At 40.5% G+C, this 14,404-nt stretch overlaps 2 protein-coding genes across 4 annotated transcripts in view; one reads left to right on the top strand and one right to left on the bottom strand.

Moving 5' to 3' along the window:
- The window catches only part of LOC126475138 (coenzyme Q-binding protein COQ10 homolog A, mitochondrial), a 97,312-nt gene that overhangs the window by 19,271 nt on the left and 63,637 nt on the right, over window positions 1–14,404 (bottom strand). The window contains exon 4 of one of the 3 annotated variants that reach the window (XM_050102745.1): window positions 12,470–12,487. The exons of the other annotated variants lie outside the window; for them this stretch is intronic. Within the exon in view, the coding sequence (XP_049958702.1) occupies window positions 12,485–12,487 (3 nt within the window). The 3' untranslated portion in view covers window positions 12,470–12,484. Of the gene's footprint in view, window positions 1–12,469; window positions 12,488–14,404 lie in introns of those variants that run through there. 3 annotated transcript variants of the gene reach the window in all.
- LOC126475139 (protein RER1) overlaps window positions 1–14,404 on the top strand; it is an 86,693-nt gene that overhangs the window by 59,526 nt on the left and 12,763 nt on the right. Inside the window, exon 4 of the mRNA XM_050102746.1 lies at window positions 5,853–5,949. Coding sequence (XP_049958703.1) covers window positions 5,853–5,949 — 97 coding nt within the window. The remainder of the gene's footprint in view (window positions 1–5,852; window positions 5,950–14,404) is intronic.

Genomic DNA, 14,404 nt, shown 5'->3' with positions numbered 1-14,404 from the left:
CTTTTCTCTTTCCCTTTTTAACATTTTTGGTTCCTGTATGGGGTTTGACCTCCACTTCCATATTTTTTGCCTGTAGTATGAGCCATTTTGGGAAGAACTCTCTCCCCAGCTTCCACGGCGTGAATTCCTCTCCCTTTTTCCTTCCCCACCATAGCCCCCCGTCCGCCCCACTATGTCAGCAGGGCTTGTAGCCAGTACGCATGGTGAGGCTGTTATTTACCCATCTGGCTGAGCCCCCTGACAACACTGGGATCACACTTCTGACACCCGAACTGTTGCATCCCCATGTTTGCCTAGGAGTGATTGCTTATCATTTTGGAGCATGTAGAGCCCAGTAATGGCCACTGTGCCAGGTTGTCCTTGCTGTGACTAGTTGGCGCACATGGGGAGAGCTGCTGGTCGCAGTGGGTGGTGTATGGGCGAATGCTTTGTATGTGAAATGTATCAAGATCCAGTAATCTGGCTGTTCTTTTATAGTCATCTCAATTGGCAATGGATCATTGAATGCCACTGCTTATGACCCTGTAGCTTCCCTTCCCTGCTACATCCTGGGAGGAGGAAACACTTTCCCCACTACCTGGTCTGTACTAGGAAGCACGAAGTACATTAACTGCCACAAAGCAGTTAATTTAGGTGGAAAATATGGAAAACAAGTTTGGCAAGCAGTTGGGTTCCCTGTTGATCAAAACTACTACTGCTACCCAATCTGTAGCTCTTCATGCTTATGTTCATCTTGGCGACATACTGGTGTCCATTACACCTCACCTGTCTCCTAGTAAAGTCAAGGGAGTAATTTTCCAGAGGGATCTCATCCTTGAAACTTATGAGGAACTCCTGGCCAATCTGGAATGAAGGGATGTTCATCTTGTTTAGCATGTGCAGGAAGGTCGGAAGGACAACCGCACAGATACTAGCACCTTTTGGCATTTGAGGGAGATACCCTTCCCCGAGAACGGCATGATGGGAAGTTGTATCTTCCACCACCTGTGGTGTGCTCTTGGTGCTTCTATTTCTGGCACGTCTCCCAAATGTTCAGTGGGCACTCTGAGTGCTGCACGAGGGAACCCCTATTTCCCACCACCTGTGTGCCTTAATTGCCACAGCCGTCAATTCTCCATGTTTACCAGATTGCACGGCTTGTAAGAAAGAAAAGAAGATACAAGAGTGTAAATCCCTGTATCATTTATCTCGTCAGAAACTTAATCATATGTCAATGACTTCTACTGTTGGCTCTGTTAGGTCCTTTCGGCTACTTCCTCTTCCTTACCCCAGTCCCATTCTCCTCTCCTCTCCTCTCCTCTCGCCCCCCCTCCCTCCCTGTTGTTCCCATGCCCTCCTCTCCAGCTAAAGAACAGCCCCCCCTCCCCCACCTCCCTTTTTTTCCAACAGTGATGGGGTTCCCTCCCCATTCTGTTCCTTGCTCTTCCAGGAGGCTTTTGTACCAGTCCATCAGTTCTTGTGCAACACCTCACAACCCATTTTGTGATGGTATTGGCATTAGCCTCCTATCCAGCTGCCTTCCTCGTCTGGAAACAGCAGGCTGAAGGAAACAGCAGGCTGAAGCTTCCTGCTTATATTTTACCCCTTGTCAGGTGGAATCCTATGATGAACCTTATACTGAAGGAAGCTTCTTCTGGCCCTTTCTTCTCCACAATTCAGCTCTTTTGCCTGATTCCATCCATAACCAATTGCTTCAACACCTCAATCCTCCACAATGACAATATCTCCTCCAGGTGTTTAACTATATTTGGCTCCAAGACATTTTCCCCCCTCAATGGAGACACAGTATAGTAGTTCCCGTCCTTAAGCCTGCAAGTATCTGTCATCCCTTGATAGTTACCAACCATTCAGCCTACCCAATGTCTCCTGCAAGTTACTAGAATGGATGGTGGCTTGTCGGCTCAGTTGGATCCTTGAATCTCGGGACCTTCTATCTCTCCAGTCAGTCATCTGCTTCAGTTGGAAGCCTCAGTTTGGCAAGCCTCTTCATTAAGCTTCAGGAGTGGGGCCTTTGGGCCCCCTACCGATTTTTACTCTCCAGTCGCTGTCCCATTGGTCGTTCAGATTTTGGGTTGGCACTGTTCGCAGCTCTTCACGGACCCCGGAGAATGGCGTTCCCTTTGCTCGTAGCTATTAATGGACTTATGGCATCTGCCAGATCATTGATCACCCTTGCTCCATATGTGGACAATTCCTGCATTTGTGCTAGCTCCCACTTGGTGGCCTCTGTGGAATGATATCTCCAGGGTGCCATCCGGTATGTGTCCAAGTGGACAATCTCTCACTGTTTTCAATTCTCTCCCCTTATGTCGAGGGTGGTGCATTTCTGCCACCGTATTGTGGTCCATCCCGATACGGAGCTCCACCCCAACGCTTGACTGTGGTCTCCCAAATTCTATGTCTTGGGTCTTCTTTTTGACAATACCTTACTTGGCTGCCCTATGTATGTCATCTGAAGGTTCGCTGTTTTCGTAAATTCAGTGTTCTTTGCTTCCTTGCCCATACCTCTTGGGACGTGGAGATCATTCAACCCTTCTCCATCTTTGCCATGCATTAGTTCTGTCTCGCCTGGACTATGGTTGACAAATTTTGTGGATCAGCTGCCTCTTCCACAATGCTTCTCTTGGTCCCAGTTCACCATTGTAGTATACGTTTAGCAACTGGTGCCTTTTGCACTAGCTTTGTCGATAGTCTTTTGCTGGATGCTGGGATCCCTTCTGTTTCAATTCAGTGGTCGCAGCCCCTGGTTTCTTATGCTGTTACTATCTCTCTTCCCTCCTGCTCACCCCTCCTTATTCTATCCTTTTTGCATCTTCGGTCTGTCACCCGCACGCCGCTCACCCTCGGATGGTTGTACTGGTTGGACTCTGCCTTGCTTCTCTCTGCTGTGACTTCCATCTCCTCTCCTCGTCCTCTTTCACGTGTTGTCTCCTGACAACACCCCCTTGGTTAGTTTCTTGGCCATGGATTTGGATGGATCTCTTCCATGGCCCAAAGCTCCCATCGCTCCAGTGGTGTTCCATTGTTTGTTCCGAACACTCTTAGGGGAGTTTTAGGATGCCATTGTTTCTTACATCAATGGCTCTAAATCCACCAAACATGGGGAATATGCCTTCAAGTCTTCTGTTGGCATGGAACACCATCTCTTGCTTGCCGTATGTGGGGGTGTTTACTGTGCAATCGATGGCCATGTATCAGTAGAGTCCTCACTCACCCGAGTTTTGTTATGTACAGATTCAATGAGCTGCCTTCAAGGTATTGCTCAGTGTATTTTCCCACCACCCCTTGGTCTCTGCAACCCATGACCTTCTTGCTGATCTTGGTGGTGGTGTTGCTGCTTGTTCGATTGATATCCTTTGGGTTTTTGGCCATGTAGATATCTTGGGTAATGAACCTGTTGATTGTCTGGCTGCCCCCCACCCCGCCCCCATTCCTTATTTTCCCACCAGAGGAGGATTTGTGGCTTCACATCAAATCCCTTTTTGCTCAATCGTGGCCTGATTCTTGGGAGGCTACCTTCCTGTCTAATAAACTCCGTGTAATCAAGGAGACTTCCACCACATGGCGTTATTCCGTCTGCCTCTCCCAGGGAATCGTCCAGCCTCTACCATATTTGTATTGCCAATACTAGGTTGACCCATACTCTGGTAAGAGCTGCCGCCTCCCCCTTTCCCTTTTCTTTTGAAAGTTTTGGGCCCCCCTCACTGTGATCCAAATTTTTTGGACCGTCCCGTCTTTTGGATCTTCGCACTAAATAGTTTCTTCCTTGTCTCAGGATGTTGGCAGACGACCCTCACGTGGTTGCTTCTGTCCAGTTTTCTTAATGAAAGTATTTCTCCTTTCAGGTATTGGTCCTTGAATTTTTATCTGAAATCTAAGTTCCTCAGTTAGCGTGAGCATTGGTTATCGAGGCATTGACATTGCCTCCACACCATCCTGCCTTTTCTTTGTATTTTGTGTGGTCTGTTGTGCTGTTGTGTTTCTTTTGTATCCCACCTGGAATGCGGCACGTGGGTCTGTCTGCTCCTGTTAACTGAAGGGTAGGCGTAATGTAGGAAGTGAGTAGGAGCAGGAAGAGGTGAAATGTTTCAGTACTGCGTTTAACTTTACGGAACATTTAATAGAGAATAGTAGTCAATGACATATGTAACTTTGCATTGAAGAGCACGTAGGTTGCGAAGCTGGATAGGCATCTACACTAATAGCTACTAGTAGTAGGACAAACTATTATTGAAGTAATGGAAGTAACAAAGTGTGTAATGGCTAGCCCCCTATAAAGTAGAAGCCAAGTTGCTTGTTCGTCAGCTCGGAATCAAATGGGCTGAATGTGAAGCGGCGCTTGTAGAGCTGCACAGCACCGGCTAGAGGGCACTGTCGTCAGTGTCGTAGTGCCAACCTAAGAAGTTGCATCAATGCCGTGGCATCGTAGCTATCGATACCACTGATGTTGACATTAGGTCAGTCTTTGGGTGGAGTAGTTCATAGTACATTTCAACAATTACAAGGCAGTGTTTCTGATTCCATTACAGAGGTTTTGACTTCCATATTTGTTTTGCAGATTAGCAGTTAGATTTTGTTCAACCATGTGGTGCGCAAATGCCACTGCAGTGGATAGCTTTCAATGGTCACTTCTCTGGAATTTTCAATCGGTCATGAGGTTGCAAATGCAGGTAGGGCACAACCCCTGAAGGGACCGCCCATTGTAGTGGACTTCGTGCATTTGCAGCCTCAGGACTGATGGAAAACACCAAAGAATCTATCATTAACAGCTGTTCACTATAGTGGTTGCTATGTGCCACAGGGTTAAGATACACCAATATCAAGCAATTGCAAATTGTCCCAATCTGGTAAATGAGGAGGCCATTGATATGTCACTGCTTCTTACAGTGATTCAATGTCTAAAAAGTTGGTGTCCATCTCACATTGAAATTACGGCTAATTTGATGTAGACTACTTCAAGAGTAGTTATGTAGTTTGAGTTAAATGTACGTATTACCAAACTATTGAAAGGCTACTGTGGTTTCACATCCTGTCGCTATTGAAAATACTGTGAACTTATGTGTAGCAGACATTATCTTAACACAGATTTTTAAGGTTCTGTGTACAGAAAAACTGTTACCTCTGAGTTAAATCATTTGTGTGGGAATCTAGGCCATACTGTTAGTTTTGTTGTGTCTTCTATCCTGGAGGCATGATGAGAGAGTATCGTCTTTCACCACATTGAACTATTATTATTATTATTATTATTATTATTATTATTATTGTTACACTCACAGCTGCAGCACTGTGAGCTACTTTACTTTTTCATTTGAAAATGAAAATAATTTTATTGCCACCTCAGTGTTAACTACATAACATGTTCTTTTAGCAGTTGTCATTAGTCATATTAAGTTTCCTTGCTATTTTATACAATCCTTATTTACAGTAGTTGAGAATATGACAGATACCACTTATGAAACTGCACTTTTTTGTTACTCAGACTTTTTAATTTTTGAGCCTATCTGTGTTACCCACAGCAATGTATTGAGAAGTACTATTATAAAACCTCATGTTTGGAGTGGCTGAAACATATAGACTTATTTATTTATAGAAAAAATATAGAGTAGTCTGTCACGATGTGCTCATCGGGTACATTGACTTATCTTGTTTAACAGGTACCATTCAGTGATTTCTTATAATTTGCACAGTACTTTTGTTTTCTTTGCAGTTTAAGAATGTGTGTTTACTGCTTTGAGAAGTTCATAAATGTTGCATTTACTGGCACTCCTGTTGAGGAAACCATTTTCCTTTGTTTCAAAGTCCACAATTTTTACTTCAGAACACTATTAATATTAATTATTCTTATTTTTCAGGGTTGGTACATAATTACATATGCACTGGGAATCTACCACTTAAATCTTTTTATAGCATTCCTTTCACCTAAAATAGATCCTGCTTTAGACTTTGAGGGTAAGTAACTTTTTAAGTTCAGCTACCCACATTATGCAGTGCATTTCTCCTTTTGTGTCAGATGAGATAGCTGATTCATTGTGAAAATGTGGTGAGATTGTCCTATGTTGTATATATTCTACTGGCATTTGTATTCATGTATACTGTCTGTTGAGTAACATTTTGTAGTTTTCAGAAACATGGTCATCATTCACTGTATGTAATGTGCTGACTTTCACCTCATTCATGTTCAAACAAGAGCCATTCTGGTACAAACTGAACTTCTTTCTTTTATTAATTTGTCACAGATAAAATTACAGAAATCTGGAGATACTTTTAGACTGATGATTCCTTTGTAAATGAGACAATATATTGACAACTTCCTCAAAAACATATTGTTGCTCCCAACAACTGATTGAACATTAACTCCTCAACTGCTCCACCATTATTGAATTGAATTTTTGCTTCCCAGTGCCTTCCTCAAAGAACAACATGGAAAATGGCACTTAAGGGGGGGGGGGGTGTATTAAAGAGGAAAATGAATTAGTGACACCATTTCAGTTCCAAAACACAGTGAGTGAGAATGTCTGCTGAGACTTCAGTTTTGCTTAACTTCCTCCCTTCCCTTTTTCTCATACATGCCATATGCTGTCTTGCTCTCTCATCTCCAATCCTCCTCCTTCCTTTTCACACAGCTAAAATGTTAATAGCTTCATTAACTGTACTGATAATTTTAAGTATAATCTGTTTGTACAGCTGGATTCTTGCAAGGTTTTGATGCTTGGTATGAAGCAGGATGAGAGAACAGTCACTTTTTATATTCAGACTGTCATGAGTGGCCTCCAACACCAGTAGATCTTGCCATATGTACAACAATTGTATTTAGTTTAAATGACATTTCAGGATGTTACATAGATGTTGCCAATGCTCATCTTGCTTTCAATAGAGAACCATTTCATAGGAAAACAGACTAAAAGGGAAGGTTTGCTATAAATTCATAGTTACGAAAGAAGGTGTGAACCAGTTGTTGCAGGAAGAACTAGGTTAACAAATACCGGGCCACTAACTTACTAGAGCAAAATACATGCTTCGGGCAAGTGACAGTTCTCTGTATTTTTTTGTAGAATAGGATCATGTTATGATGTGTGGAGCAAGAAAGTGTGTTGGCATGGATCAGAACAATAATGTAGAGAGCGGCCTACTAAAGATAAATTGGATAACAAACTGTAGAAATGATTGATTCCAACTGAAGAGGTGTGTGTCATGTCAACGTGAGAGACTGTGTCAGTTATAGGATTGAATATGGGTTTGGTTCTGATTGATGCTGTTGGTGTGCTGAACTCAACATTCATAAAACTGGTATCAATGGAAGTGTCATAGAAATTTTGGGCCTTAAAAGCATGAAGATAAACAGTAAATTTACTTCATCTTTTTATTAGAGAAAAATGAAGTCAGGCTACAAACTATGTAGGTTACTATAACTTGTATTTTTGAAATTGTTTTACCAATGAAATGGGAATGTTGAATATGAATGGACGTAGCTTAACATCCAGTTATTGTGAAATGAGTAGTTACCACTTAATTGAGGAAATGAAATTTAGGAAATGATAAAAATACAAAACCATTCTTGTTCTTAGTTTTTGCAGTGTTTAGCATGTTAAATCCTCTGTGTGAATAGAACATTTTGGAAAGGTGATAGTAATAGTCACTATATACGTGGCTTGAGCCAGTGATTTGGAGTTATTCGTGAGGTAACATTATGAATTGTTAACCTTTCTAACTTCTAAACGATATGAGGTAATCCTAAGGGAAGATGTAAATTTCAAAAATTCTGGAGTACATCTGTTTTAGAGCTTATTTTGTCTGATGTGATTTCACATAATCTAACTCGTCTCGTACAATTTGAGAATTTTGTTACTGTATAGAACAACTGATTAAGGACTTTGGGTGCAACAGCCATTGGGAAACAAGAGATAGGTACAGTATTGGAAATTGAGGCAGTGTCCATCAAACTATTTAGAAGACTAGTGGCAAAAAAATATATGCTTTGAGAAATTTTGGCTTAATGAGCAATTATATGTAAAGTCCTAGGTGACAAATGAAATCAGAATATTGTGGAAAACTAATAGAATGTATAGTTTAGCATCTAGAGGCACTGGTAACAGGACTAAGCTAGGTTTCAAATTATGTTGCAAGATTCTAATGTCATTAATGTCAAAATGTATGTTATTTGGAAGATAAACTCAGCTTCTCCAGCTACAAGATAAGACCTATTTGGAACACATTGAAAAATAATCCTGGGTCTCTCCCGCGCTCTCCCTCTCTCCCTCTGAGAACAGTGTTAAAAGAAGGTTGGTAATATTCAATACATCCTACATGACCTAAATACTGTTGCTTGTTATTAATTCTCTTAAAGTAAATGTTCTCAGCTGAGCTTTGCAATATATTGAATTACCTGTGTACTGGATCATTTCGTAGTGGTATTTTCCCAGACAGACTGAAAGATTCCGTTATGAAAACATGCCACAAAAAGGACATGAACAGTTGGCAATACGGAGTGAATCACAACCATAATTGTAAAGCCCACATCCTAGAATTAATGAAGCGCCATAGTTCAGCTACAGCACTGCCCTCCAGACAGTTATAGACCATGTAAAAATGAGGAAATGAGTTATTTTTGCATACTTCCATTCCTCATTTGATTAGGGGCGGGGAGGAGAGAGACCAAACTTACAAGTAAAACACTTATTGTGTACAGAAGCATGTTGCTTGTGTTAGTTCTAGGCCAGGGTTGAGCAAAAGAACTGCCCAGTTGGCAGGTCACAGGCAGGTGAGTCACTGTAAGAATGTGATATGCATGTAGTTCCTTTATTGGAAAAGGTTCTGCAGTGACTGCTGTGGTTTTGTTCATTGGAGCTAAAAAAAGTAACTATTTTGCCTCTTAGTTTTAGTCCACTCATTTTGAAATGTTACACACATTTTTAATTTAGTAGAAGGTTATTAGCAAGAACACATGCTATTTATTATACATCTATTAACTTGTTTCATTTATTTAATCTTGCACAGAAGTGTCAAGTTAGGAACAAGCCTACTATTGTGAAAAAGAAAGTTTTTTACATCAATCAAGATTTTTTAAATGCAATTTAGTTAACATCTCAGTATTTGGAGTGAAGCCACAGGTCATCAAATGGATTGTATCAGTCAGATGAACACTATTAAGATTGTTTCTAAGCTCTGATTTCATTAACTGCATATACTTCCACTTCCACTTTAGTATGTAATTCTGAACATAGTGTAGACTTGGACAGTTACTTTAAACTACCATGGGCATTAGGTTATGGTCCACAGCATACAGGATGTACATAGTCTGGGAACACTTGCAATTATTTATTGCACAAGAACTAAACAGTGTACAGACGTCATACATATTACATTTTGAAGAGAAACTCTGAAAGTACTTTTTACAAACATTAGATGTGCTAACCATGACTGACCCATCAGATGTTCATACGGTAATCGAATTCTTGTCTTATCCGCCTCAGAATGGCATCATCGACTGGGCAGTCGCTTCCTGTATTCTCTCTCGGAGCTCTGCCACATCACGTGGTAGAGGCAGCACATACACCAGATCTTCAATGTTTCCTCACAGAAAAAAGTCACACAGAGTGAGATCTGGTGATCAGGGATGCCATTTCATGAATCAGCTGTCCTCTTCTGTAGCACAGTTGATCCGACAGCACCGTGTTCAGGTACCCACGAACCTCACGTTGAAAATGGGGTGGAAGATGAAAGATGAAAGGAGAGACCGATTGCATTTAGAGTTCACGAGATGCACGATGCACCAATTTCTTTGGACTCCTTATGAATGTCTCTTGTACGTGCTCCACATTCACTTCAGTCACACTGGGACGTCCGCTTCTCTTTGCCGGGCAGAAGCAACCCGTCATAATGAATTTGTTGTGCCAGTGGTAAATGGGTTTCCTTGTTGGTGCTTGTTACCATACTTGGTTCTAAACATCCATTGAGCTGCTGTAGCAAACTTCATTTTGTCAAACTCCAACACACACACAGGAAGCTCACTGAGCACCTGAACTCACTATATTTGCAACTAGCACTGACTATCAGCAAATTACCAAACTACGCTGTGGTAGTATACATGGGGAAAGAGAGAGAGAGAGAGAGAGAGAGAGAGAGAGAGAGAGAGAGAGAGAGAGAGAAACTTTCAGGGTTTCTTTTCAAAATGACATGTATGATATCTGTACAATGTTTGGTTCTTGACAATAAATAGTTGAAAGTGTTTCTGGACTTTATGTGCACCCTGTATTTCTTTGCCTAATGTTTTTTCTCATAATGCTGGAGACATCATCATAGACGGTAAAAACTTGGATATCATTTCCAAACATATTAAAGCTCAGCAAGCTAAACTTGTTTAAGTCTGAAACTTCTTTGCAAATCCTTGCCCTCTGAAGGCATCTTCAGCGTTATGAGACAAACATTAGGCACAGAAATATGCTGTAGACCACGACCTAATGTCCATGAAACAAAAATTACTAAGCAAGGAAATGTGCCCCTGGAAGTTATGAAGGCATTGCTAATTACTCATATAATTTTTTTTTTTTTCATGATGTTCTTTAGATTTCTATTCTTTTTCTTTTGTTCATATGGGCATTTCTAATTGTGATTATATAACATTCTACTGTGATTTTTAAATGTAAAGATGTAATTGTGATTATTTTGTGTGCCAATGGATAAATATGTTTCTTGCTTTGAACCTGTGGTAAAGTTTGTAATATTCTTGTGGAATATTATTGTGAAAAATGCAGTCAATAACACATATAAAGATTTATGTAACTTACGATAACGATATAACATCTATAGACAGGGGACAGCGACAGTGATATTGATAGTCGAAAGGTTGTTGTGTAGTAGAGGGGATGGTGGATGGTGTGACTGTGAAGAGTGCGTGAAAAAATAGTACTGTGTTTTATGAAAAGCATACGTAATTGTATGGACAGTGATACTGAACTATCAGATTGTTAATTCTCTTTACCACTGCGGTATGTAATTCCATCGCCAGCGAGCAGATAAACCGGACTGTGAGTGCCGCTAACAATACTTTGTTGTGGCCGACACGAACTGTGCTTTCATGCGAATGAACTTTGCTGGTATTGGTTTTGGGTGTTGGAACTGTTAGCACATTCTATCAAGCTGTGAAAGTGACTTTAATTAACTGTGCAATATAAGTGACTTTCAGTGACGTTGTCGAAGTTTGAAATGTGTAATTATGGACGATAGCGTCATGGACAGTGCATAAAGTGTAAAAACGAGCGATGTCTACGTAATGTACTTTGAAAGAGAGGACATGTCAACAACGGTCGTATACTGGCGTCTTGCGGTTTGTTAATAACCACGGGGTTAATGATACAATTGTGCCGGAATGCGTTTCGCTGGAGAAGATTAACCAGCAGAATTGCCTATATCCTGCTCTCATCATCGTAACCCGCCGACGTCGTGCTGCCCAATGCAAAGCTTCGTATGCAACAAAAAGTTAAGAGATTTTGCCGAACGCTATCCCCTGACCTAGAAGCTTTCTTTCTCTATTAAAATTATAAGAATTACAGACTCTATTCAAATAAATTCTTTGTTTAGTTTGTTTGCTTTCTGCTAACGAAAATAAAATTACAATCGGTGAATTAAAAGTTGCCTGGTAGTCATTGTTGAAACACCAGTAAATATAAACTTCTTTCTCTCACTAGAACTAATTCTTCTTGCATGTCAAAATCATTGTAGTTATTTTATGTAGTTTTATGTATTGTTATGAAACTAGATATGACAGTGACTAATAAGAGTATTTTGTCGCAAAATATGGCGTCGCGTGAATTACGGCGACCGCCATAATTGCTTACGTTCTGACCAATAACGTAAAAGCTGCTATTCCCATATTGGTGCATTTCCTGACGACAGCTGACATTTATAATTCATGCTCACAAATCACGTACGGACTGTTTACCCAGTAATAAAAGTTTTTTATATTGTATTGCTACGAGTAGTAATATTAAGAGACACTGGTTATGTTATACTCAAAAGTGGGTAGATGTATGGTGAAACCCCCCCCCCCCCCCCCCACCCCAGTGTTCATGCAATTATTAACAGTATTGTGTGTGATTCACAAAATTTTGTCACTTTTTCTAATTCCTTTCAGATATTGTCTTCGATGTCTTTGAAGTTTCAGGGAATATATACACAATTTTGTTGGTTCAGGTTAATTTCAGAGCAGTTTCTCGTGAATATGAAGAGTTTTCAGTTCATAAACAAAGTGGGATCGTGACCAATTGAGAAGTATAACAAAGAGTGTGGTTTTCCAACTAGAATTTTGGATGACTTCACTGTTCAGATTTTGATAATTATTTTTCCTGTGGGTTGAGGTGATGACAAAGTCCGATCTGTGGGACCTGCTCACGAGGAAAATTCTTGTAGGTTTCCAAATTTTCTTCAGAATGAAACTTCTCTCTTACCTTAAGATTGCATGGGAAGTCAGTAAGCTTCAGCTGAATGTTCACTGCAAAAGAAACTGCATCAAAATATTGATATCATATTCACTCATTTTATGTAACATAAGGGAAAGACAACCACTCACCTACAATGGATTGATGGTTGTAGCACAACACAACAGAAAACAGCATTCAGAGTAACTTCTGAGCTCTAGCTCTTTTTCCAGGAATAGTACACTCTTTCACATATACACAGCCACACGGACACCCACATGCACACACCTGTGGCCATGGCGCGACTCTTGCCAATGAAAGAACCATGTAGAGAAAGGTGGGACAAACCACAAAAAGTATTAAAAGATCAATTCGTGGGTTTACAGTCATTTTGAAGAAGCCAGAAAGAAGAGCCATCTGGCTGAAACCCAAATGTTACAGCAGTAAGCAATGTTGACAGCAGCTTCATTGCAGTCTGAAGATTTTAAACTAAAGACTTCACAAACATTGTGTGAGTCATTCAATGTAAAGTATAGGATTCAGCTGCAACATGTTACCAAATATGTTAGCAGAAGGGGAAAACCCTGCATGTTAAAAGAATTATTGTAAACAGCAGATATCTTTAAAAATCAGATGCTTGATATATTTCTGCAATTCAACACTCATTTTGTGATCAGAAAGATCAAACTGGATGTGACTATCACATTGGCAGTAAATTAATATTGTCAAGTCAAGGTGAAGAATTCGTGGAACTTGCTATCAACCTATTAACTCACTTGACACATTTGTGTACCACCCAGTACAGGGAAATACTTTCCGGGAAACTCCTGCCATCAGCCTTCAGCTGGCTTCAACAAATTAGTGGAAAATTCAGTCCTGAAGTGGTACAAGAGATGAACCGACTAATCACAATAAATCTGAATGTGTATGCAAATGCGAGAAAGTCTGAGACATTAGCAAAAGAAACATTCAATCAGTTCATGGTAAAGTTAAGCAACTATATGTTGAAATGGAGCCATTCTTGTTCATAAGTGATTCGTGGGATGGGCAGAACAATCCTGCATTGTATGAAGTCTGTTCAAAAAATTCCAGAACATTCGTAATTTCATGCTAATGATGTGTTGGAGTGAAATTTGGTTGGCATCTCTGCACACATTTATGTTTAATATGAACTGCCGTAAGTTCCATTGTTGTATGTCATTTATTGTGCAGTGCTGTATTTAGTAGAACGTTGTCACATAGTTTGCGAATTTCAAGGCTGCAGAGTTAGAGGAGCAACATGTCTGCATTAAGTTTTGTGTGAAACTTAATACCTTTATAGAGACATACCAAATAATGCAGGAAGCCTATGGTGATGAGTGCTTAAGCCTTACTCGGTGTTATGAATTGTTTGCACAGTTTAAAAATGGTCAAACAGAAGTTAAAGATGACCCTTGTTCAGGACACCCTTTGATGTCTACCAACAACGCTCATGTCCGAAACGTCAACAAAATTGTGTGCGCCAGTCGAAGACTCTCTGTCTGAGAGATTGCAGAAGAGTGTAACATTTCAGTTGGATCATGTCATGAAATCCTGACACAGCATCTGGGAATGCATCCTGTTGCTGCCAAGTTTATCCTATGGCTCATGAGTCAGGACCAGGAAGATCTTTCTCACAATCTGTAAAGAGTTTTTTGGATCACACAAATGAGAAAGAGGATGTTCTGTGTGAGAATCATAACTGGTGAAGAGATGTGGGTCTATGGTTATGATGTGAAGACCAAGGTTCGATCTTCACAATGTTTCGGGAAAAGTTCCCAAGGCAAAAAAAAAATCTGGTCAGGTCAAATGTCATAGCCATGCTAATAGTTTTCTTTGACTTTGAAGGGTTAGTTCATCATGAATTTGTGCCACAGGGACAAACTGTTAATCAATGCTACTACTGGGACATGTTGTGATGTTTGCAAAAAAATCTGAGAAGGAAATGGCCTGAAATGTGGCAAGACAATTCA

The sequence above is a fragment of the Schistocerca serialis genome, chromosome 4 (assembly GCF_023864345.2).
Source record: "Schistocerca serialis cubense isolate TAMUIC-IGC-003099 chromosome 4, iqSchSeri2.2, whole genome shotgun sequence".
Lineage (NCBI taxonomy): Eukaryota > Metazoa > Arthropoda > Insecta > Orthoptera > Acrididae > Schistocerca > Schistocerca serialis.
The sequence above is the reverse complement of the archived record's forward strand: the minus strand, read 5'-3'. Positions and strand labels throughout refer to the sequence as shown.